Consider the following 23,939-nt stretch of genomic DNA (forward strand, 5'->3'; position numbering starts at 1 on the left):
GGACCAAACCTGGTACTTCATCGGCTAATATATAAAGGCTCTCACACCTTATGGATCTATTGGATGGGAAGCACTTGTTCTGTATTCTGCTCAATCCTGACTGAATGGTTTGAGCCTATAGTGCATAAGAACTGATGCTTTCTTCTTTCATTTAAATTTAATTTAATTTTGTTTTAAAATAGTGCATACTGATTTTTTTTTTCAATTGTGAGACATGGGAAGTCATTATATATTTAGTATATACTTATATATTTTTCAGTACAGTCTCTATTTTGAAACTGGCCCATCGGTTTCCACACATTCAAACTCCCACTGCACATCCACTTCCTCCAAAAATTCAAAATGAAATCTCCAAGTGTTTTAAAGCTTCGAGCCTCCATTTCTCATGTTCATATTGGCTCCAGATGGCATTACTTTCACCTCATTAGTGCTGACAGCTTAGGGCTGAGGTTGTCTGGTCTTCTGTGTCCCAGATGAAGGCATCATGTGGCCCATGTGATCGCGGCACTGTGCTCTTTCGCCTTCATGCGCAAGCTGGCGATGCTGGAGGATTTGCGATCTGGTTCGACGCTGAGATCAAAACCATTCATGGTTACGCCCATTCCAGAGTTGCCAAAAAGACTGCCCATGTGTGTCTGTCCCATGTTCCCACCAGGGCTTGGCATACCGAGGAAATCAGTCACGCCACTAGCGGAGTGAGGGTGAGGGCTCATGCAGGAAGATACAGAATCACAAGGAACCACACAGCCAGGCACTGGGGAGGCGGCACTGCTGCCACTTAGCCAAGATGGGTTCTGAATCTAAAGGAAAATACAAAAGAAAAACACGCATGTAAACCCGGTCCTACATCACATTTAGGGCCCTATCTTGGACCCAGCGCAATTTACTTTGTACACTGACGCATGTATCATTCGTATTTTGCACCCGTGCAAAGCAGACTTTTCCCTCCACAGACGCCTGCGGTAAACTAGGGAATGAACTTGCGCTCCCTGGGCGGTTCAGCACAAAAAAGGAGGCGTGTTCCGGCGCAAACAATCCCTGGTGCTATTTTGCAGTTCCAGAAAACAATTGCGCCACTGACCAGAAAAAACCTAGTCTAAAGTCAGTGGCGCGTTGCGCGTACATTCAGATGCTATTTTAAGCGCGCATGCTTGGCCATAATACAGAGTGTGAACAACGCGAATACACTGTAGATGATTCTCTCATCTACACAGATGCATTTTACTTTACATTATGATAAGGAAAAGTATTAAAACACGAGGGAAATCATTGTTGTGTCCGTGACAATGGGAAAAATAGGTATAAAGCTTACACATTTACCAAAATTATTATATGCATGTTTAACCGAAGCTAATTTGGGTGGGTTTGTCCCATCCCCAATGTCACCTCTCTTTCTTTTACAGCCCTGACGAGAACATCGATCTCCTCGGCTGTGAACCGATTCTGAAGCGCGCCTGGTAAATGCGCCGTTATAATAGTATTGCGCCATGGAACAAGCGCACCTCGTTCATCATGCTCTTAAAGGGAATGTGAGATGACGCTCTGATTGGTTTATTTCCCGTTACGCCCAAACCACACCTATGAATAATGAAGCTACTTCAGACCAACCCCTTTTAGATTTGCGTCGAGCGCAAGAGTCATTTTTCCCACCGGTAAAATAGCAACAGCGCCGAGATCCGCCCACAAAGTTACTTGCGCTTTGCGCTTGATACTTGCGTTTTAGATCGTCAAAATAGGGGCCTAAGTGTCTACTATGTACTAACATTCAAAAACATCATTTTATACAATGCACTTGTTGTGTAGGCTACATACATGTTTTACACTGTACTAATATACACTCACCGGCCACTTTATTAGGTACACCTGTCCAACTGCTCGTTAACACTTAATTTCTAAGCAGCCAATCACATGGCGGCAACTCAGTGCATTTAGGCATGTAGACATGGTCAAGACAATCTCCTGCAGTTCAAACCGAGCATCAGTATGGGGAAGAAAGTTGATTTGAGTGACTTTGAACGTGGCATGATTGTTGGTGCCAGAAGGGCTGGTCTGAGTATTTCAGAAACTGCTAATCTACTGGGATTTTCACGCACAACCATCTCTAGGGTTTACAGAGAATGGTCCGAAAAAGAAAAAACATCCAGTGAGCGGCAGTTCTGTGGGCGGAAATGCCTTGTTGATGCCAGAGGTCAGAGGAGAATGGCCAGACTGGTTCGAGCTGATAGAAGGGCAACAGTGACTGAAATAACCACTCGTTACAACCGAGGTATGCAGCAAAGCATTTGTGAAGCCACAACACGCACAACCTTGAGGCGGATGGGCTACAACAGCAGAAGACTCCACCGGGTACCACTCATCTCCACTACAAATCGGAAAAAGAGGCTACAATTTGCAAGAGCTCACCAAAATTGAACAGTTGAAGACTGGAAAAATGTTGCCTGGTCTGATGAGTCTCGATTTCTGTTGAGACATTCAGATGTTAGAGTCAGAATTTGGCGTAAACAGAATGAGAACATGGAACCGTCATGCCTTGTTACCACTGTGCAGGCTGGTGGTGGTGGTGTAATGGTGTGGGGGATGTTTTCCTGGCACACTTTAGGCCCCTTAGTGCCAATTGGGCATCGTTTAAATGCCACGGCCTACCTGAGCATTGTTTCTGACCATGTCCATCCCTTTATGGCCACCATGTACCCATCCTCTGATGGCTACTTCCACCATGTCACAAAGCTCTAATCATTTCAAATTGGTTTCTTGAACATGACAATGAGTTCATTGTACTAAAATGGCCTCCACAGTCACCAGATCTCAACCCAATAGAGCATCTTTGGGATGTGGTGGAACGGGAGATTCGCATCATGGATGTGCAGCCGACAAATCTGCGGCAACTGTGTGATGCCATCATGTCAATATGGACCAAACTCCCTGAGGAATGCTTCCAGCACCTTGTTGAATCTATGCCACGAAGAATTGAGGCAGTTCTGAAGGCAAAAGGGGGTCCAACCCGTTACTAGCATGGGGTACCTAATAAAGTGGCCGGTGAGTGTATATATATATCAAAAAACAGATCACAAAGTAATTACTCAATAGAAGTTCCTCCTCAAAGAGAATGCCTTTTCAGATGCAGCCTCCATCTTTACGTGTGAGTCACTGAATTGTTCACTCAACCATTTCTTTCAAAAACTCTTAAGATTCAGGAATGAAACAACTGTCTTTATGAGTGACTCACTGAATCATTCACTCCACCGATATTTTAAAAACATTGATTACTCGTGTTGGATAATGCTTTTCTTTGTTTGGATTTTCTTCGGTGCAAAAACAAAGTAACTGTAAATATTGTGTCTATAATGTAAGAAGCAAATTTAAAATTATTTTTCATTAAACTGCTGTGTAAAAGCAATCGCAAACATGTTGTTGGTGTCAAATCTACTGTATGATTGGTAGTACAGATTTTCCTTTTACCTGTGCATAATTTTCTGGTCGTGTAAGAAGAGGAAGCTCATATGCCGTTGAGAAGTGCGTCCGAACCTGCTGCATCTGACCAAAGCGTTCTCTCTTTCTCCATTTGGCCCGGCGATTCTGAAACCACACCTGTAGGAAATGAACCAAAAATCGGATTATTTGAAATATCTATCTGCAAAATCCCAAGATTTGGAGTGAATACAGGTACAGGTTTTCTTCATGCTACTTCTAAATTGGTACTAAATGCAAATTCTCAAAGCCGTTTATACACAGACCATTATTACTAAAGATCTACAGAGAGCTGGCTTTCTCCCTGTGACTGAACTGAGCCCATGCCAAAGCATCAATCGTGAGGCACATGAAAGCACTGCACGGTTCCTCAGCTGATGTCTTTAATGTACGGATCTGAACTCTCGCCTGCCAGCACAGGTTGCAGCTCTGCACTTCTCAGCCTCGCTCATGTCTGGAGCAGGTCCACCTCATCAATCACAATGAGGCCAGTTCTGATCTTCTGTTAGTGCACCACCACACAAACCAACAGCCCCAAACCACAGCTGCCTGCGTGCTGGCAGACCTCAACACGTGTTTTGAACTTTTGATATTTTATGATTTGTAAATACACGTAATTGGTTTAGAATCCAGTTTGTTGCTTGATTATTGTTTCAAATTTGACCGGATACAATGTTTTATTCTGTTGTTGCAGAAGACATTTTTTGACATTTACCTCATCTCATTCATTACTGACTTGTAATCTGCAAAGTAAAGTCTGCAACAGACGTGCACGTGTTCAAATGAGACATTCCTAGTATTTATATTATAGATGTTTGTTTTTCAATATGATCCTGTCAAGTTTCACCCTCAGACATTGCCATCCCTTCACAGTATATGACAGAGAATGTTTCTACACAAGTGACAAAAAACACACATTTTTTTAAATGTCAGTTAAAATAGGTTAACTAACCTGTCAGTTAAACTAACAACATCTGAGATGTTCACAATCACCACTGGACCAAACGAATAGGCTACTTGTCTCGGGTGTGTAATTTAGGAAGGAAGATGACTCCCATGTTTAAACAGTTGACTATTTCAAAGGGCAGTTGCCAATTTCAAAATGTATTGTTAAGAGGAAAACCCCTTGAGATGTGACATCTCGTTTTCGAGGGGAGCTTTTTTTCAATCTGTCCCTAGCACTGAGATAAACTTGGATTGTGAGGTGTATCCCTGTCCAATCACATTACAGTTTCCATAAGCCCCAAGAGCCCCAGACATATTATGGAAGGGTAACAGAATATGGAGCACTGAGTTCACATGAATGGGGAACCTTAAAAAGGTACAAAAGATACAATGCATTTCAACTTATCTTTATTTGAGTTACAAAATATATTGCTTGAATCAGTTTAAGTTGTCCTATAGAGGCCAATTGTATACAAAGTAATTTGATCGTCCAGGCCGATGTCACGTCCTGCTCCTGACCTCCAAGTGCCATTATGATCATGTCATCTGTTTTGAGAATCTTTGTAATTTAATCCCCGTCTCTTTGGACGTTTATATTGTTTTTCCTTGGTCTACGAAGAGTAATCAGAGATAATGACCAATGATCAATGAGCCGAGCAGCATCTGTATTCTTAGTTTATGTTGTTCCTCTTTCCTCTACAAGGGTGGAAATGTTTTGAAGATAAATTGAAGGACAATCTACACGTAAATGCTATTTTACGATAACTTTTTCGCCGCCAGCGTTTTTTTTAAGTTTCCAGCCTTTTTTTTATCATTTTCACAAAACTTTCATGTTTCCCAGAATGTTTTGTTGTATGAATATCTGAACATGCAATATATCAAAAGAAAGAACAGAAGCTCTTCTTTTAAACAAAAACATACAAAAAACAAAAATGTTTTATTCTAGCTTCATGATGTCTTTTTTTTTTTTTTTAAACAGAAGTTTGAAAATCCATTTTTTTCCCCCAAAGACTATCATGTGCGAAAGTAAAGCTTTGTTTCTGCTTTTTTTTCCGCATGCGTTTTGATCAGGAGATTCTGCACTCTTTCAGAAGATGCGTAATATCGCCCCCTACCGTATAACAGTGAAAACACTGAAAGCCGGAACATTCTGTCAATATACTAGAAAAGGAAACGTTTTTTCTTTGCATTTTACACATGCAGACAACATTGTCAAAACAATCTCCGTTCACACGGATCTGCAAAAAAACACTAAAAACACTGCATCATTCATGCCAGGCCAGTAGTTGGCGATGTCACTTTGTAAACTAGACGCCAACAGACTGAACGTGTACGCATGTGCATGACGTCGCAGTTTTCACAAATCCACGTTTTTGTGGTTTACACAGAGATGATAACCGTATTGGTTTCAAAAACTTGCACTTGAAACCCATTTTCAAAAGTTTGCTTTTTCAGGCCCCCAAAATGCTGTTGTCCTGTAAAATTAATGACCAAAACGCACAATTTTGTCCAAAATCTTTCCAAAAACGCACACTTTTTTCCCCGTTTTTAGTTGAAAAGAGTATTGTGTAAACGGCCCCTAAGTTTAATAACTATTCTAAACCATCTGAGCAGACTGCAAGGCATTCAATTATAGACAAAAAAAGTATTCGTAACTATTTTACATTTTGGCGAAGTGGTGGCCAATTCATATAAATTTAACGATCTTATTCATACGTTGAATCTGCACAAGGTAACCTACGTAATTGCGACATTTAATCTCACAATTTAGACTTTATTTTTAAAGGGTTAGTTCACCCAAAAATGAAAACTCTGTCAGTATTTACTCACCCTCATGTTGTTCCAACCCCGTAAGACTTTCGTTCATCTCCGGAACACAAATTAAGATATTTTTGATTAAATCTGAGAGCTGGATCACTCCTCCATAGGCTTCTTAAGGGATCGAAACTGACCGGCCCAAAAGTTATGAAAGACATCGTTGAAATAGTCCGAGTGACTACAGTGGCTCAATCTTAAGTTTATCAAGCGACGAGAATACTTTTTGTGCGCAACAAACAAACAAAAATAACGACTTTATTCAACTAATCATTTCCTTCCCTGTGGACCTCGAGTGAGTTCACGTAGTGAAACTGCGCAAAGCTTCTAGGTTGTACATCACACGCATCACACACATGACCAGCGTCGGCCAATAGTGAGCCTGCGTGTGACGTGCAACCTACAAGCTTTACACAATATCACTATGTGAAATATCACGGCCGTACAGAAAAGGAAATGATTAGTTGAATAAAGTCGTTATTTTTGTTTGTTTGTTGCGCACAATAAGTATTCTCGTCGCTTGATAAACTTAAGATTGAGCCACTGTAGTCACTCGGACTAGTTTAACGATGTCTTTCATAACTTTTGGGCCGGTCAGTTTCGATCCCTTAAGAAGCCTATGGAGGAGTGATCCACCTCTCAGATTTAATAAAAAATATCTTAATTTGTGTTCCGAAGATGAACGAAAGTATTACGGGCTTGAACAACATGAGGGAGAGTAATTACTGACAGAATTTTCATTTTGGGGTGAACTAACCCTTTAACAATTCCGAGTTTATATCTCACAACTTGGACTTTTTTTTAGAATTGCCCATTTATTTCCCGCAAATGTGGGTTTATATTTAGCACTTTTGATTTAATATCTTAAATTCTGACTTTTTTCTGAGTTTACGTCTTCGTGTTTTTTTTTTCATCATTCTCACATACAAACTTTCTCCTTTGCTCTTTCTTTTCTTCAAACTCAAATTCTAAAGGGAGGATGTTAGAAAGTGAAAGAGGAGAATTGTTCAGGCTGGAGTTTGTTTACATTTCATGTTTAATTTCCTGACGCCTAAGCCCCCGGCTCTCCAGAGCTGCCCCCGCTGACCTCTCAAGAGACCCACAGATGAGAGCAGGGGACCCTTGTGCAGATCCACAGACACACACATACTCTAAGGACACTCATAATGCATAAGTGCGTCACTACACATATGCGCTCGCATAAGGTTTTGAGCATGAAAAGATACCAAAACATATATCCAAAATGTATGTTGCAAGCAAGTATGTCCCGACCCGAGGACTAAAACTATATATGATGTCATCCAAAACATCCTCTATTACAGTGTGTTGAGGGAAAAAGTCCTGTTTGATAGAGAGAGCAGAGCAACAGCGCTGGGGAGGAAAGCGATCATCACAATTGCGTATGTCTGTAGGTATGTTTTTGAAAAACGGGTCGAACCCTGTAGTCACTCAACAGAGTCTGCACTGTGTTGTCAGCCTACAGGGGTAATTAGACTCATGTGTGTGTGTGTGTGTGTGTGACTCAGAACGCATGCAGTTACTCCACTGTACCTTCAAAACATGGCCAGGTTCCTGACGATGCCTCATTCTCTGCATGGAAATTCTCAATGGCATCTCAAACTGTTTTCTTCAACTGCCAGAGAACGTGTGTGTGTTTTTTTCTCCCTAACTCTTCTTAACATCCTTAAACACTGTGGTGTAGAGAGGTACATTAAACATGACTAGAAGTGGTGTGGGTCCAGCTTCTCTGTCATGATGTGAGAATAGAGATCTGTGTTATGCACAGCAGAGACTATTGTTCTCTTTAGCAGAGCAGGATCTATAGACTTCGGGGGAAACCTGTGGACTTCTGAGGAATAGATTTAAAAATGGGCAAATTTATTAAAGGGATAGTTCACCCAAAAATAAAAAATTCTGTCATTAATTTCTCACCCTCATGTCAAACACATAAGACTATCGTTCATCTTCAGAACACAAATGAAGATCGTTTTGATGATATCTGAGAGTTTTCCTCCATTGACAGCAACACAACTACCACTTTGACGCTTCAAAAAGTTCATAAAGAGATTGTAAAAACTAATCCATATGAATTGAGCAGTCTAGTTCAAATTATCATGTGTGTATAAAAACCTAAATTCAATCTGTTCATCATAATTATTAAGAGAATATTACCAAATAATATTAATAATAATAATAATAATCATTTTACTACCACCAATACTACTACTACTACTAATAAAAAATAATTAATATAAAACTATAAAGTATTATCCATCCAACCATTCTCCAAACCTTTTGTCCTTTGTAGGGTCATAGGGAGCCTATAAAATATGAATAAAAGTGTAAAATATAATTTCAATATATCATTGTAGGATTTTATATAATGTCATAGGCTAAATTAATCATTGTGGTAATATTTGAAAATAATAATATTACAACAATTCAAATATTATATTATTAAACATATGAACTAATTTTAAATATAATATTGTATAATTTTATATAATATATTAATAAATATATGAATCATATATTAATAAAACTAAAACTGATCATGTTTTATTATTCATAGTAGTAGTTTTACAAACTGAAGAATGGAGTACTTTTACACAACAACAATGTACTAAAAACGATAACCTTTTTCCTTTGCGTTTTTCATGTACAGGAAACACCGACCGTTGTCAAAACAATCCCGTTCACACGGATCCGCAAAAATGACTAAACACTGTATTCTGCTGCCAGGCCAGTAGTTGGCGATGTCACTTTGTACAGAAACATAATACACGTAGCCTATTATGTTTACGTATTACACATATTATTATTATTACACGTATAGGCCTACATGACACATTTTCACAAATTCACGTTTTTGTCGTTTACAATGAGACAATATCAGTATCTTTTTTTTTTAAGTGCACTTTGAAACCCGCTTTCAAAAGTTATCGTTGTGGTGTAAATGAATGGCCAAAACACAAAAGATTAGCCATTTTTAGTTGAAACCGGCGACAAACAGCTCCTGAATCATTATTTTTGTAGTAACTCACAACCAGCTGCAAATGTTGTAAATCGAAAATTTATATTCTAGGTTATTTAATTTAAACTACCACAGCTCTTCTGAAGCGCATATGAATCTCAAATATATTCTAACCCATTTTACGCAAACCCATTTTAACGGCGTTCATTTTTTTTATCGCGCGATTAACGGTCTTTTTGGCCTAGCAATCTTTGTAGTTTTTTTCACATGCTTTTGCAACAGGACGCGGCATGCGCGGCGCTGCGCTATGAAACCCATTCATTTCAATGGCTTGCGCCGCGCGAGGACGTTTTGTTGCTTCGTCGACCAAAGCGCAAGCGGATCTAGCTAGACCGGAAACAAAACAACAGGCACGCCACACACACTTGTTTGGGCTCGCGAGCCGGCCAAATAGTAGGTTAACGTTACGTTTTGAGTGGATGAAGAGCGCGAGACGCAGAAATGGATGCCAATAAGATTCTGAATGGAAAGTTTACTTTTAAAAAGTTGCCAAATGGTTCCATTGACGAGACCAAAGCGATCTGTGTGTTTTGTCGTTGTGAACTGAGCTATCATCGCAACGCGTCCAGTCTGAAATACCACTTGATGATGGCCAAACACACACACACACACAGCTGATGCGAATTCTCCGCCCCCTCGTCAATCTCAGGACCTCGTCAGGATTTCTTTCACCCTTTTATTGATGGACAGTGTTACATTGTGTGAGGGATTATTTGCTCCAAGTGAGAATGTTAGTGTGAAATTGAGCACTGTATATGCCAATGTTGTTTTCAATAAAAAACATTTGCACAAAGCGAGCCGATCCACTTCTCCATGTTGATAAGAGCATTAAAATGAATAAAAATAATGGGACAAAAAAAAAATCAAGAGACATTTAGAATAGATAAAAATGTGCGATTAATCGCATGTTAACAATGACATTAATGCGATTAATCGCGATTAGAATTAGTGCTGTTAAACGATTAAAATATTTAATGTAATTAACAAAGCTTTGAAAGGCGGGACGAGCAGGCTCACCTGCACCCGTGCCTCAGTGAGGTCCGTCCTGAGGGCCAGCTGTTCGCGGGCGTACACATCGGGGTAGTGTGTCTTCTGGAAAACCTTCTCCAGCTCCTCCAGCTGATAGCTCGTGAAGGTGGTGCGGTTCCGTCTCTTCTTGCCTTTATTGCTCTCAACCTCACACTTGTCTAGAGGACTGCCGAGCTCAGGGCGTTCTGCTTGACCTTTGACCCCGGTGTCTTTCAGATTGATGTAACTACCATCCATTCCTGTAGGATCATCAGATTGAGGCATCTCTGTGTCTGTCAGTCCAGTGCCATCTTTACCTGGAAACAAACATATTTCAATGGATTAACTGTGGCTTTAGTGTTTGTGTGAAATATTGAGGAGAAAGAGGGTTTACGTTAACCTGTTTCCCAACCCATTACAGACAAGTATTGATCTGAACATGAGAACACAACTTTCACAAAAACTCTCTTTGTCACAGTTGACCAAGGAAAATGTAGCAAGGATGATTGATTTCAACAGTCTTTATTTTACTGAACATAACAACAACACACTGGAAATCTACAGTAGAACCGCTAAACAAACCAACTTTTTAACACAGACGAGGACTGGCAAAACTGAGCTGAAAAACACAGGCTTAAATAGACAGGTGAAATCAGATCATTAACAGGACACAGGTGAATAACTAATAACAAAAACCATGGCAACAAATGATGAAACACAACATATGAGTCCCAAAGAGAACATAACCGTTACACTAATCTACTCCTATATACAAATATTCTATATTTCAACATAAAGAGGGTTCTGTTGTCACCTTACATTTCAAAGCCCTCTAATGTGCAACAAGCCTTTCTTTATCTGATGAAAATATGTTTTCTGGTTGGATGCCTGAATCAGTATCTTGGTGAAAGTACAAACATGCCCAGATTGTAAGTAAATAATGCGCACACTGCACTGAGGTTCTCAGTTACACCATCTTTCCAACTGTCAAAGTTATACTGGTGATATAGTCTCGGTTTAGAAACCTTTTTCTGCTTATGTTTGAGCCCATCAACCACACAAGCAGTGTGCTGTCCGTTCATTTTATATCTTGATCAGGATGCATTCATAAGTCTAATGTTTAATAGTATTAGGCCTACGTACACACTGACATTCTAAAAAAACATATAAAATGGCAGACTCCTTTGTATTACTCCAATTTCATAGATATCATTTTATGTATTACAAATTAACCCAATTAGTAAGTTTTCACGCAGAATTTGATTAAATTACAGCTTTATTGGAAATGATGTACAATAAAACTATTAAAATTACATTAATTGTCTTTAACTACTACACTAAAAAAAAACCTACATTTAAATTTTATGCATTTGAATTGCAAAATAAAATAAAACTTAAACTTGATGTGATGTGATGCATATATGTCAGTCATAAAAAAATTTAACGGGTAATATTTCTGCACTCAAAAAATGGCAGAGTTTATAATTAAATGCATTTGATTTCATTTAAATAATCATATTTTCAAAATGCATATTTTTTATTGCTTAGAATCACCTGGTTACTGTGAAAATTTTACAATCTATTCAGTTAAGTATGAGATAAAAAAAATTGGATTTACTATGATAAATATATAAACCTGGTTATTCTGTATTTAAAACACATTAGTTTATTAGTACTATTACAGAAATCTCCGTTTAATGTACGACTGACAAATTTGCATCATTAAGTTTATTAGTTTAAGTTAAAATTGTATAATCTCTAAAAAAAAATGGAAATCTTATATTTTTTATTCAAATACATAAATCTTAAATTTAGGCCTATTTTTTCCCCTATGTTTAATTTAAATCAACAGTTTCATACAATGCACTTATTTTGTCCATACATATTTTTAAATTGTACATGCATTTAAAAAATACCTGCATGTAATTAATTTATGAAATGACATCTATAATTACAGTATTGACCCTTTTTCTACCCTTTAACCTCCTTTAAACCCTTACATATCCCATCTTAAACGTGTTTTTCAATACATCATGAACAAAATATATATATATATTTTAAATAAGTGCATAAAGACACCCGATACAATCTGAGATCAAATATTCTGTTCACAAGTGATATTAACCTTGATGTTTCTTTGTGTTTTTCTTTGTTTCATCTCATGCTCCTCACTCACACCATATTGTTACGGTCTCTAAACTAAAACTTAGACAACAAAACTAAGTAATCATTTGTATAACTACATATATAAATAATTTTCACTCTGAAACTTTTCCAATGGTTTGTTTATTCCATATTGTTTAGAGTATTCCATTAAAGTATTAAAATGTAATAATATTTAGCGATAGCTGTTGCTCCGTCTCTGAGTTTGGCAGAGAAGTCATCGTAATAGCTGTGGTGAGCGCTTTCAGTCCCACCCTGCTGTCTTTCCTTGGCTGTGTAGGCCATGTTATGCTGAATCTGCGTACCACCACGTTTTTAAACAGTGCCATTGCATGTTTAGCATTTTAAAGCCAAAGCTCCTTGGTTTTGGCTGCAATTTTCGCATTGACAGCAATAGTCTGGGTTGATCACTGTCCAAATGTTTGGGGATTTTAGCAATGCTCCGTGTTTTTTCTGCTTGCCATATAGAACGCAGAATCTAACCAATTGCATGGAGATATACATTTGATCAGATACAGTTCTTAAAAAAGAAAGTGCTGTTAATTTACTGAAATCCACTTGATATATAACAGCACTTTTTGCCGCAATTTTCCCAGCCTCTTGACTTAGCTTCATTGCACAATAGTTACTCGTCATTTATGCCATAGCCACAGTCACTTACAGCACATAAGTCAGAGACAGTCCTCTTGTAGTAGATGAAATATTTTGCTCACGGGCTCACTAAAGTTCCTGATCAGCCCCTATGAAGATCTAATCACGCCCAGATCCACTTAACATTACATGCATTTAGCAGATGCTTTATCCAAAGCAACTTATAATGCATTTAAAGTGTAACTTCACCGATTTTCAACCGGCTTTGTATTGTTACAATGTCAGTGGTATATGTAAATGAACAAAGTTTACTTGTTTCCCCCTCCGTTTGGCCTAAAACACAGCTCGTGGTCATCTAGTTTGAAATGTTAACTACAAATTAACAAATTAAGATTTATTTTACTCCATGTTCACGATTATGTGCAGCACTGCCTACAAAACGCTGGATCCTTCACTGGAAACTGAAAGTAACTCACGCTTTCTCTTTGAATTCTTGCACCTGGGAACAATACAAGTCAACAGCATTATGATTTAAAGTTTGCTAAGAAGTATTTCCTACTAAAGCAAGGCAGTATTTGACTCTGGTAAGCGCATCAGTAGACTGGTGGGAGTGGCCTTGGACAGCAACATGCCCAGTGCATTATGGGTGTTGAAGTTTTCCTATCTGGCAAAAGGAAAGACAGCAGCCTTTTTTCTCTGTTTTCTCTAGCCTTTCTACTGTACAGGCAGACAAGTTTTATTGAAAGCCCATTTGCCAGTGGTGAAGTACCCCTTTAAGATATACAATTCATCAAGTTCATGCATTCCCTGGGAATCAAACCCTTGATCTTTGCATGGCTTTGTTGGCACCATGCTCTACTATTTCAGCTACAGGAAGAACTACTATCAAATACACGCTCACATCCAAACTATACATTCAAAATAAAGGTTCCAAATGGGGTTTTCATAGCAATGCAATAGAAGAGCTTTCTAACATTTGGGGTTCCTCAAAGAACTTTTCTTTCAACAGTTCTTAAAATAACCTTTTTTTTTCTTAGTGTAAAAAATTCCCATCAAGAATATTGATGGTTAACAAAAAATGGTTATTCTTGTAGAGCCTTTTGTGCAATGGAAAGGTTCCATGGTTGTTAAAGGTTCTTTTGTTAAAGTGAAAAGTTTTTAAAATAAACTTCTTAGAGTGACATTTTAAAAATCAAAAGAACCCTTTTCCACTATAAAATGGAATGGAAAGGTTCCATGAATGGTAAAAGTTCTTCATGCAACCCAATATATGCAATAAAGACCATTTAATTTTTAAAGGACCTTATTTTCCAAATTGCCCCTCTGGAAACATATCTAATAATGTAAAAATCACATATTTTACACAACTGATATTGGCATTGCAAAAGCCCTGCAGCCTAGAAACATATACCGGAATTCTCCTTTCTGTAAACCGGTGTTTACAGTAATACCTCTTTTGAAAATGAATTCACACCAAGGCAAAACACTCCCCTGAGAACACTGACTCCATCCTGAAGGAGCCGCCTGTGTCTTTGAATTAGCAGAGGTCAGATTCTTACTAGGAGCGGCAATTTAATCACTGAAAGAAACAAGGAGAGAAACATCAAAGTGTAATTGAACTAGCTGTAAAGCAGCAGGACACCCATAGCTTTTATAGAATCTGATGGCTTTGGTCAGCTCCAGATAAATCACACTGTAAATCACCAAAATCAGTGTCATCCAGTGACATTTTAATAATGAAAAATGCCATTCAATTCAAGATTATCATGTGCAAATGAGCAAAAGAGCAAATCTGGTGTTAAACTCTGATGCAAAACCAACAAGTTACACTTAAAAATAAAGGGTTCCAAAAGGGGGGTTTTGCAGCGATCCCATGGAAGAACCGTTCTGGATTCCCCAATGAACCTTTCAGTGAACAATGCTTAAAATAAACTTTTTTTTCTTAATGTGAAGAACATGTTAAGAATCTAAAGAACCTTTTTCCACAATAAAAAGTGTTTTGTGGAGTGGAAATGTTCCATGGATATTAAAGGTTCTTTGTGGAACCATATAGATGCCAATAATGAACCGTTATTTTTAATAGTGAAATATTCTAATCTACGCTCTAGCATTTGGCCTCCAATTGAAAAATGTTAAGCAATTCATTGAGCATTTAAACTTTCAATTCTGAGGAAAATGTCCACCCTATACTGTACGTTAAAGATACAGGAATCTGTGCAGAAGTAAAACTTCCAGATGTTCCTGTGAGAAGATCAATGCCTGAAAGCCGGCACAGGAATGTGGATTCTGTGGGAAACCAGGACAGTGTTTCCGTTAAATCTGAGCTCCTGAAAAATGACCTCACACTTGACTTCCATACTGCAGAACTGCGACTGTTTTCTGCCTCCAGGATTTCACTCCCATAAGCTCACTATAATTTAAAATTGCTCATGGCGAGGATGCAAACATTCTCTTCATGGCATGCATTGAAGAGTAGCTATTTTATGCACGGCTGAATTTTTATATCAACATGTACCGTCTTTAAAAAAAATATATATATATATATATGGTTTTAATAGGTTTTTGTACATGTTGATATGTTCAGTGTTGATTCAGTTGCGTTCAATAATGTGTAAAGATCATGAATTATGAGTTCAAATCATCTATAAAGCAGCTCTAGAGAAAAAAGTGGTCATCATCCATTCAGTTCTCATCCAATATAGTGTCAGTGCAGTCATATCAATAATATTGCTAATTATTAAGTGTCCACAACTATAAGCAAGCCAAAAGGCGACAGTGGCAAGGTTATAGAAATGGATAAAACGAGAAACCAGGCTCAGTCAGAGGACCAGTTTTCCTTTGGCCAAAAGAAGCAACATGGTGTGGTTTAATTCCAGACTGCATCACAAATCAGATTGTTGATAGATATTTCATCCAGTTCTGCTTGAATATCGAGTATTATGGCCTTTGGTGCCAAGGACAAGCAGTACACACTTTATTCTATCACATTAAATATTTTGTCCATGATGCCACACCTCTGAAATCTGTTATCCACACAATTAACTACCAAACCATGTGTATTCAAATGTGTAAACCTTCAAGTCTCGCTACCTAATAACCGACTATCCCATCAATTGTTGAATGCTGGTTTATTTGCACATGTCATTTTGTAAGGAAAGGTTATGCAAACCAGTCAGGGCTGGTCATTTTAGGCCTCCCAGTGGCACTGATGGTGCTGAGCATAAACGCATGAATGATATCTCTGGGAATCCATATAGCACACATCTGCCTCTGAATGATGCCCTACTCTCCCTACTGGTCAGGAATTACCGTACTCAGGTCTTTTGGTTTCATGCTTTCCTGTGGTTTCCAATAATGTATCCAAATTAAAACAGATTTTAAATGCACTGTGAGATTACAGCATTTGTTAAGGATTTAACTGGTTTAAATAACTATACTCAAGTCATGTGCAAGGTTTAATTAGAAATGTTGCGCTCTTATTGTTTTGAACAACCCACTTTGTTACTGACTCTGTAGTTTTACTGGGTTCTGATTGGCTGGAAAGAGCAAACCACCCTCTTATATTTTGGATCTAATCGCATAACAAGTTTACAATCCACACTTGAAAAAGTGTTAACTTGAGTCAGTGCACATACTTCTCTCTGTGTTGAATAGTGGATGAAAAGCGGTTTTCGGCTTCCCGATGTTCTCCGACTGGTCAGTCAGGCTCGATCTTACCCTTCACATCTACAGCACACAGACCATGGTGTGGGAACCAGTGTTCATTCTCCTCAAACCACAGAAACGCTGTCTGTGTCTGTGCATCATAATATGCCCATGAAAGGAATTATTGGTGATTATCTCATACTGTATCTTCAGGCCTGATGACTATTTGACAACCTATTTTTTGTCGTTGAAAATATTTAAGAATTATGTCCAGTTGGACTGCAATGATCTTTTTACAAATAGCCCTAATTATCACCTGCTTTAGAGCATTAATTATTAATTTATTTTCATTTTTAATGAATCCATTTATTCAAACACCCATAGCAATGGTAGCAAAATACAGTGAACTATGCTGTGCTTAAGAAATTGTAAAGATCTGATAATTGTTTTAGCCTGTCCTATGTATATTATTGTTTTTTCAAATCTGATTATTATTACAGAAGACAATAAACATTTTATATATGCAAAAAGAGCTCTGGAACAATAATAAGAGTGAAAGCTTGGCTGTATAATATAGCCTTTTTTGTTTGTTTCTTTTAAAGGGGATTCCTAATAATAATCTGGGTGCATGATAATTTCCCAATGACTTTCCATAGAATTAATCACAGTGTAATTATTTTTAAAGCATTTGTAAATCAAATATAAGCTACGTTTTAAAGGTGCTGGTAGACAACGGGTAAGGTTAGATACATCATTTTATAAGGCTAATGCTATATTTATTTATTAAATCACGTCAAAACAGTTCATTAATTTTTTTCATCTTTTTTTTTTCTTAGTGACACAACTTCGTTTTAGGTTCACGTCATAAACAGACAGTTCAGAAAGGGTAATATTTAGGCTATATAGCCTGAATATACAGTCGGTGTCTGTATTCACTGCCTGCGATCAGGCATCGTAAATAGCCCTTGCCTGATTTACAACCACAAGGATGGCTTTTCATGCCACTGTTTGAAATTCAGAAGACGATGATAATATTTTTATTCGTTTTGAGCATGGCAACATCTATAGGTCTGTTCATGACTTCTGCTTTGATTGTTTATGATCACCAGCCGAATAGTTTAGGCTATATATTTATTTTTTTATGAGTAAGAACATTTTAATTTTCGGCAACGTCCGTATGGTCAACGTAAAAGTAGGCTATTAGACAAATACAGGCGAGAATGAGTGTGGATTTAAATAGCCTTCAGAAGTGCCTGAACGATGCCGATAAATCGCTCTGTTGAGGCTCAGGCAAAGTCTATTGGTAATATACAGGAATGAATAAATGAACCAGGCCTAATTATGTTTAACTTTTATTAAGTGAATTTACGCTTTGCAGTTCATTGCATTAAGCAGAAAAGTCATAATTCTATCATCCTAAAACACACAAAAATTGTGAGTTTAATACAAATATTTTATTCGATTTAATAAATGCAAAAAATGTATTGTGGATTATTATTTATAATTATTTACAAAAAAAAAAGTTTTACGGTTAGCCTATATGAATTAGACGGCTGCGAAAGAGTATTTTCGCGGATAGGCTATAGTATAGGCTAGGCTACTTGTTTTGCCTATGATCTTTCACGTTTATGTGACAGTCATTCTGGCTAAATAACCAACGTAATTAGCCTAACTAAAATATTAAAGTTTCAACTTTCTTTATCAATAGCCTAATTTAAAAAGTGGTCGAAAAGTGCAAAAAATAACTTGTGACTTTGATTTTACTTAAAAATGTAAAGCATGTAAAACGTAATTTTGGAAACACTTTATTTTAAGGTGACGTAAATAAGTAGCCTATGAGTAGGCCTATAGCCTAATATTAATGAACTAGCCTAGATGTAGGGCAGGCTACTTACTATAGAGTTGCAGTAGGGTTAGGGTTTAATTTAGGGTTAGTTACCCGCATTATTCACTGTTATAGCTAAGTAAAAAGTGTACGTCACCTTAAAATAAAGTGTTAGCCTACCGTAATTTTTATCAAGGCGAGAAGTGCATAGCCTATGAACTAGAACAAATGTGAGAACAAATTGAAGCTTACTCATTAAAGGCCTCCTTTTACTCTCAACCGGGAGATGTTCTGATACAGTGATCAAAATACACTGTCACTGACAGTGACATCCTAAACATAGGGTGGAAATTTAATCATGTTAATTTAATGCGTCACCTCTAGAGATGAAATCTAACATGATGCCACTCACCATAGCACGAGATGTCCTGTAGTTTGCTGTCTTCAGTGGGAGTTTTGCATGTGGGTCTATGCATGAACAGATGATACTTGCTGTACGGGCTCTCGGCTGAGCTTTCCTCCAGTGAAGGGCACTCCTGCTGGAAGGGACTCCTCGGCTTGTCCCCGTAAGCTTGACCTTTGGCGGGCAGAAAAGTGGGACTGTATTTGGAGTCGCTCGGCTGGAACGTCCTGTAAGGATTGGCCTGCTGGACTCTTCCTTGCCCTGACGATGAGGGATAATATGAATCCATGGAGGTCATATCGCAGTATGAGACGCACGCATCTGCGTTCATACCGACATAAAACTGACGAAAAAAATATCCTAACTTTTTTTTGTGTGTAAATCTAAACGTCACCCTCGCTCGAGTCTCCTCTCATTCAGAGACGGCCACGCACTTTCTCTCTCTCTCTCTCACACACACACACACACACACACACCAGGGCGACAGCTGGAGTTGGTTAAAATGATTCAGATGTTTTCCAGAGACTAGGCAAAAGCAAATGCTAAAGCGTCTTTAAGATTAAGAGAGAGAGAGAAACGCGTGAACGGAGGATGATGTCCTGGTGTCCACTGGTCCCGTCGTGATGAGAGGTCAGATCGTGGGGCACAGGAGCTTCCCCTCGAACTAACACGTGAGGAACACAACGCATGACATTAATGTAGTCTGATTTAAGACGGAACTGACAGAGTAGCGCGAAAATGGAGCGAGCAAACATAACAGGCCTTCATAATACACACACGCATCATTTTAAACGAGAATATCTTAGACAATAATCATTATTCAGCCAGATGGTCAATTTTCTGTCAAAGGATGTTGAACAATGTTATAGTAAAGTAGTGTTTAATAATCACCTTTGAAAACATTGATTATTATACCTAAAAATAAATAAAAGTAAAAAGTATGATTTAAAAAACAAACATGTTTTGTAATTGTGCAAGTTTACTATTTATTCGTTTCATTATGCATTTTCCAACATGGATATAAATTGTCATTTATATAAATTGAATCAACATTGATCAATAATTGATGAACTTTACACAGTTATTGAACTGAACTGAATCAACATGAACTGACCTGAGCTGAATAATAACATTATTGTCTTCTGCTGCTTTACAGCCGAATTTAAATTTGTCTCTCATATTTGATGGTTTGCATCAGTATTTTCCTGTTTATTACTGCTTTGTGCTTTGAATCTGTATTGTATAAAACTCTATATAAATAAAGGTGACTTGACTATTTCAATTGAATTACTGTTGTGGGCTTCATGGGCTACTAGTTGTTATTCAGTTAGGGAACAGTTGCATTTTGAGCTGTAACACCATCAGCTTCACCGATTACAAATGAGTTACAAGGGTGAGAACACTGTCATACATGACCACCGCCCACCTGAGGTCACAGCTGTCTATTTTGTTTGCATGTTTTTATTAGAGTTTGTATGTATTAATCAAATGTGCACATTTTAATCAATATGTTGTAATCATATCACAAGTCATCCAAATAATAACACAATAGTGAATGCATGCCGCTCTGACAGCTACAGCTGAATAATGGCATCCATCTCACCAAAACTGCAGCAGCGAACAGTTTAATGATACAGAGCTGAGCTTTTCTGCAAAACAATCCAACGATTTCACATTTTCTCACAAGAATAGTACAATTTCCACTGGCGTATGTATGCTGTATGGGCTCTCGGCTGAGCTTTCATGCAGTGATGGACACTTCTGCTGGAATGGACTCCATTTTGTCACACATAATTTTTAAGTATAGATGAGGGATAGGCTATATGTGACATAATATACGTGTGGTAGAATAAATTACATGTGGTGTCTCCAAATAGGCCTATCTTTTTGAATAGAAACACATCAAATTTATCTTTTATTTTTTTATCGATGCTATAAGATTTCCAGGGCATTTCAAGTGTTTGATAAATTGGGGTATTCATGCATGAATATGGCCACGTACACACTACGTTTCAGGAGTCTGCAACACTCCTGAAATTGTGATGAATGACAACATGGTAACCAAAGTAAAGTTCTGGCATGGCCATCTGGTATCCACAATTTTTGACAAAAGTAACATTACAAAGACTCGTAATGTTCTGTAATTTTAACTAAACAACCATTTAAGAGGCGTCATGTTATGCTTGTAAAAAGGCTGCTTCACGGAGTGTGCTCTTAATGTGTTGCCATGTCCACACTTATTATAAGCGTTTTTGGGCTTGTTTGGGTTTGGTTCATCAAGCGATCAAGTTTATGGGGATATTAAAGTGGGTAGGTGTGGGGTGCGTTATTTTGGTCTTGTTTTCAATATAAAGCATTTGGATTCTCATCTCGGTTTATCATGAGCTTGTTCTTGTTCACTTTGCTAGCAAGATCTGGCAACAGGAATGAGTCTCGTACCTCTTCCAGAGATGATGATATTTTCAAGTTAGGTTTACACAACAACAACAAAAAAAGGTTATTTGATCAAATCTTCCCCGTTGAAAATAGCCTAAGTTAGCCTAGTGGTCACAATTTGATGACCAAATATCCGTCAACAAAAGTTTGTTTTGTGTAATTACATCTTTGACCTTCTTGTCTAGTTCAAGAAATGACAGCGGGAATATAGCCTAAAAAGACCAGATCACATCCCTCGAAGCCCATCCAGCCTATATAGCCTAAACCAATCATTACATATTTGTGAAAGCAACAGGGGGCAAAAAAAAACCCACCTCTATTTTGGGCTAATATCAAAGATGGCACTTCAACCTAATCTTTCAGTATTCCCCTATCACATTTTTGGAAGAAGGGATATGAACAATCTCTTCTGTACTTCTTTCAGTTACACACACACACAAAGATTTTAAAAGTTAAAAGACTTACTATGATTTTGCTAAATGTTCTCAATTCATATTTGTTAGGAAGGGTTAGTTGCTACTGAATTGGGTGGTAATAGGTTGCATTCGCTACAGGATGTCAGTCACGACTCAGGAAGACAGAATCAGGTTGATATAGGTTTACTTCAATAGTTGGAATATAGGAACAGCAAACAGCACGGTATGGCATAAAAGGTTTCTTCCTTTGGTTGCAATATAAACAGTATATGCAATTCTGTAGTTCTCTGTGTATGTGTGTGTGGTTCTAAATAAACAGAGAAAAGGAATAATTACTAACTGCAATAGTATCGTCACAAATGAACACAACAGTATGCTCATAAGCTAGGACATTAGAACAATATTAGCAGAATATATACAAACAATATTACCGAAAGAGAACAACACTTCTCATAATAAAGTAATCAATTGTAGCGATTACATTATTACAGTGATGATAATCAAATGGAATAGTCACTAACGCTAGCCAAATATTACACTATTGACGTCTGTCACAAACAGTCATAATTAGCTTAGCATTAGGTTGAATCAGCAATGAATCAGCACATATTACAATGTTAACTAGTTACTAGAAACTCTCAAAGAAACATTAATAATAAACAGCGCACTTACATATCGTCATTGACGCACACCAACTAAAACCACTCAGGAATAATTAGAACAAGGTAAATTCTCAGTACTCCAGCACTAACAGTCCACACCTGACCGGAGTTTCTATCCATTTCCTCATAACGCAGTCTGAGTTACGACTGATGCAATACTTGCAATGAACTTGAGTAAGGGCAGGTCGCCACCTACTGGACGTAATAAGTAATGTTCCCATATTAACTATATACATGTTCGACTCATAGCGGGCCTTTTGTACAGCCGCCCCCAAATTTAGGAACTAAATTTGTCCCTGATAAATGATCTACAGTTATGAGGTTTCTGTGTCATCAGGGATAGCAGGGAGTACAATCATCCTTGAAACAGGTCTGGTATAGGTTCGTCCATTGATTAGCGCATCTGCAGCTCTGATATGCCCATCGGCACTTGGCATGACCTTGGTCACCTTCCCGATTAACCACATCGCTCTAGGCAGTTGAGGGTCTACCAGCATAACGACATTCCCAACAGCAATTTCTTCAACGTCTTTCTGCCATTTAGATCGAGTCTGCATATTTGGTAGGTAGTACTTGATAAATGAGGACCAGAATAGGTCTGTGAGGATCTGACTGTGGCGCCATCGTTTACGACTGATCATTTCGCTCTGAGGGTATACAACTTGTGGGAGAGAGCCATCCAGCCGCCCCATGAGAAGGTGATTCGGAGTAATGGGATCAGCATCTGAGACGTCAGAGGATAGGTATCCAAGAGGCTTGGAGTTCAGTATTCCCTCTACCTCAGTTAACACTGTCCTGAGGACTTCCTCCGTTACAGATTGAGCACCAACGGAAGCATACAGAGCTGATTTTACAGATCGTATTTCACGTTCCCATACTCCTCCGAAATGAGGAGCTCCAGGTGGGTTGAAATGAAAGCGAACTTTCTGCTTCGCCAACCATTGTTGCAGTTCAGGTGACATCATTTTGAATGCTTCATGTAACTCTCTCTCCCCTCCTTTAAAATTAGTCCCTTGATCAGACCATAGCTCAAAAGGAGTTCCTCTACGTGCCACAAATCTCCTAAATGCCATGAGGAAGGAATCAGTATCAATACTTGATAGAATGTCAAGGTGGACACATCTGGTTGTTAAACACTTCCAAATTATTCCCCATCTTTTCTCCACTCTCCGTCCAATCTTAACTGAGAAGGGCCCAAAGCAATCCATTCCAGTGGAGTAAAACGCAGGCTTAAATAGTCGTAGTCGAGCTACAGGCAAGTCTGACATTTTTGGGATTTCTGGTTTGGCTCTCCATTTCCTACAGTCAGTGCATCGAAATTGGTGATTGCGGATGGCCTCTCTACCACACAGAATCCAAAACTTTCTTCTAACTTCAGCCAGAACTCTTTCTGGGCCTGAATGTTTCAACTGCTGATCATAGTCCTGAATTATAAGCTTAGTAAGGGCATGACTGGGATCAAGGACAATTGGGTGCTTTGTTGCTATGTCGAGTGCCTCAGCTCGTCGAAGTCTTCCCCCCACTCGAA

The 23,939-nt window shown here is 38.2% G+C and overlaps 1 protein-coding gene across 1 annotated transcript; it reads right to left on the reverse strand.

Moving 5' to 3' along the window:
• Positions 1-287: 287 nt before the first annotated feature.
• On the reverse strand, positions 288-19,457 carry alx4b (ALX homeobox 4b). Its single transcript, XM_056256101.1, has 4 exons — positions 18,907-19,457; positions 10,280-10,587; positions 3,460-3,588; positions 288-800 (listed from the first exon to the last, which is right to left on the reverse strand). Exons 1-4 carry the CDS (start codon positions 19,226-19,228, stop codon positions 483-485), a joined length of 1,077 nt encoding a protein of 358 aa, XP_056112076.1. The 5' UTR covers positions 19,229-19,457; the 3' UTR covers positions 288-482.
• Positions 19,458-23,939: the final 4,482 nt, after the last annotated feature.

This window comes from Rhinichthys klamathensis, unplaced genomic scaffold, assembly GCF_029890125.1.
Source record: "Rhinichthys klamathensis goyatoka isolate OS25496 unplaced genomic scaffold, OSU_Roscu_1.1 h1tg000005l_1, whole genome shotgun sequence".
Taxonomy (NCBI): Eukaryota; Metazoa; Chordata; class Actinopteri; order Cypriniformes; family Leuciscidae; genus Rhinichthys; species Rhinichthys klamathensis.

Coding starts and splice junctions, on each gene's coding strand:
- alx4b (XM_056256101.1), bottom strand. CDS start 19,228: ATGAACGCAGATGCGTGCGTCTCATACTGCGATATGACCTCCATGGAT. Junction 10,588..18,906: donor ACAGGACATCTCGTGCTATG/GTGAGTGGCATC, acceptor GTTTGTTTCCAG/GTAAAGATGGCACTGGACTG. Junction 3,589..10,279: donor TCACTGAGGCACGGGTGCAG/GTGAGCCTGCTC, acceptor CATTTCCTACAG/GTGTGGTTTCAGAATCGCCG.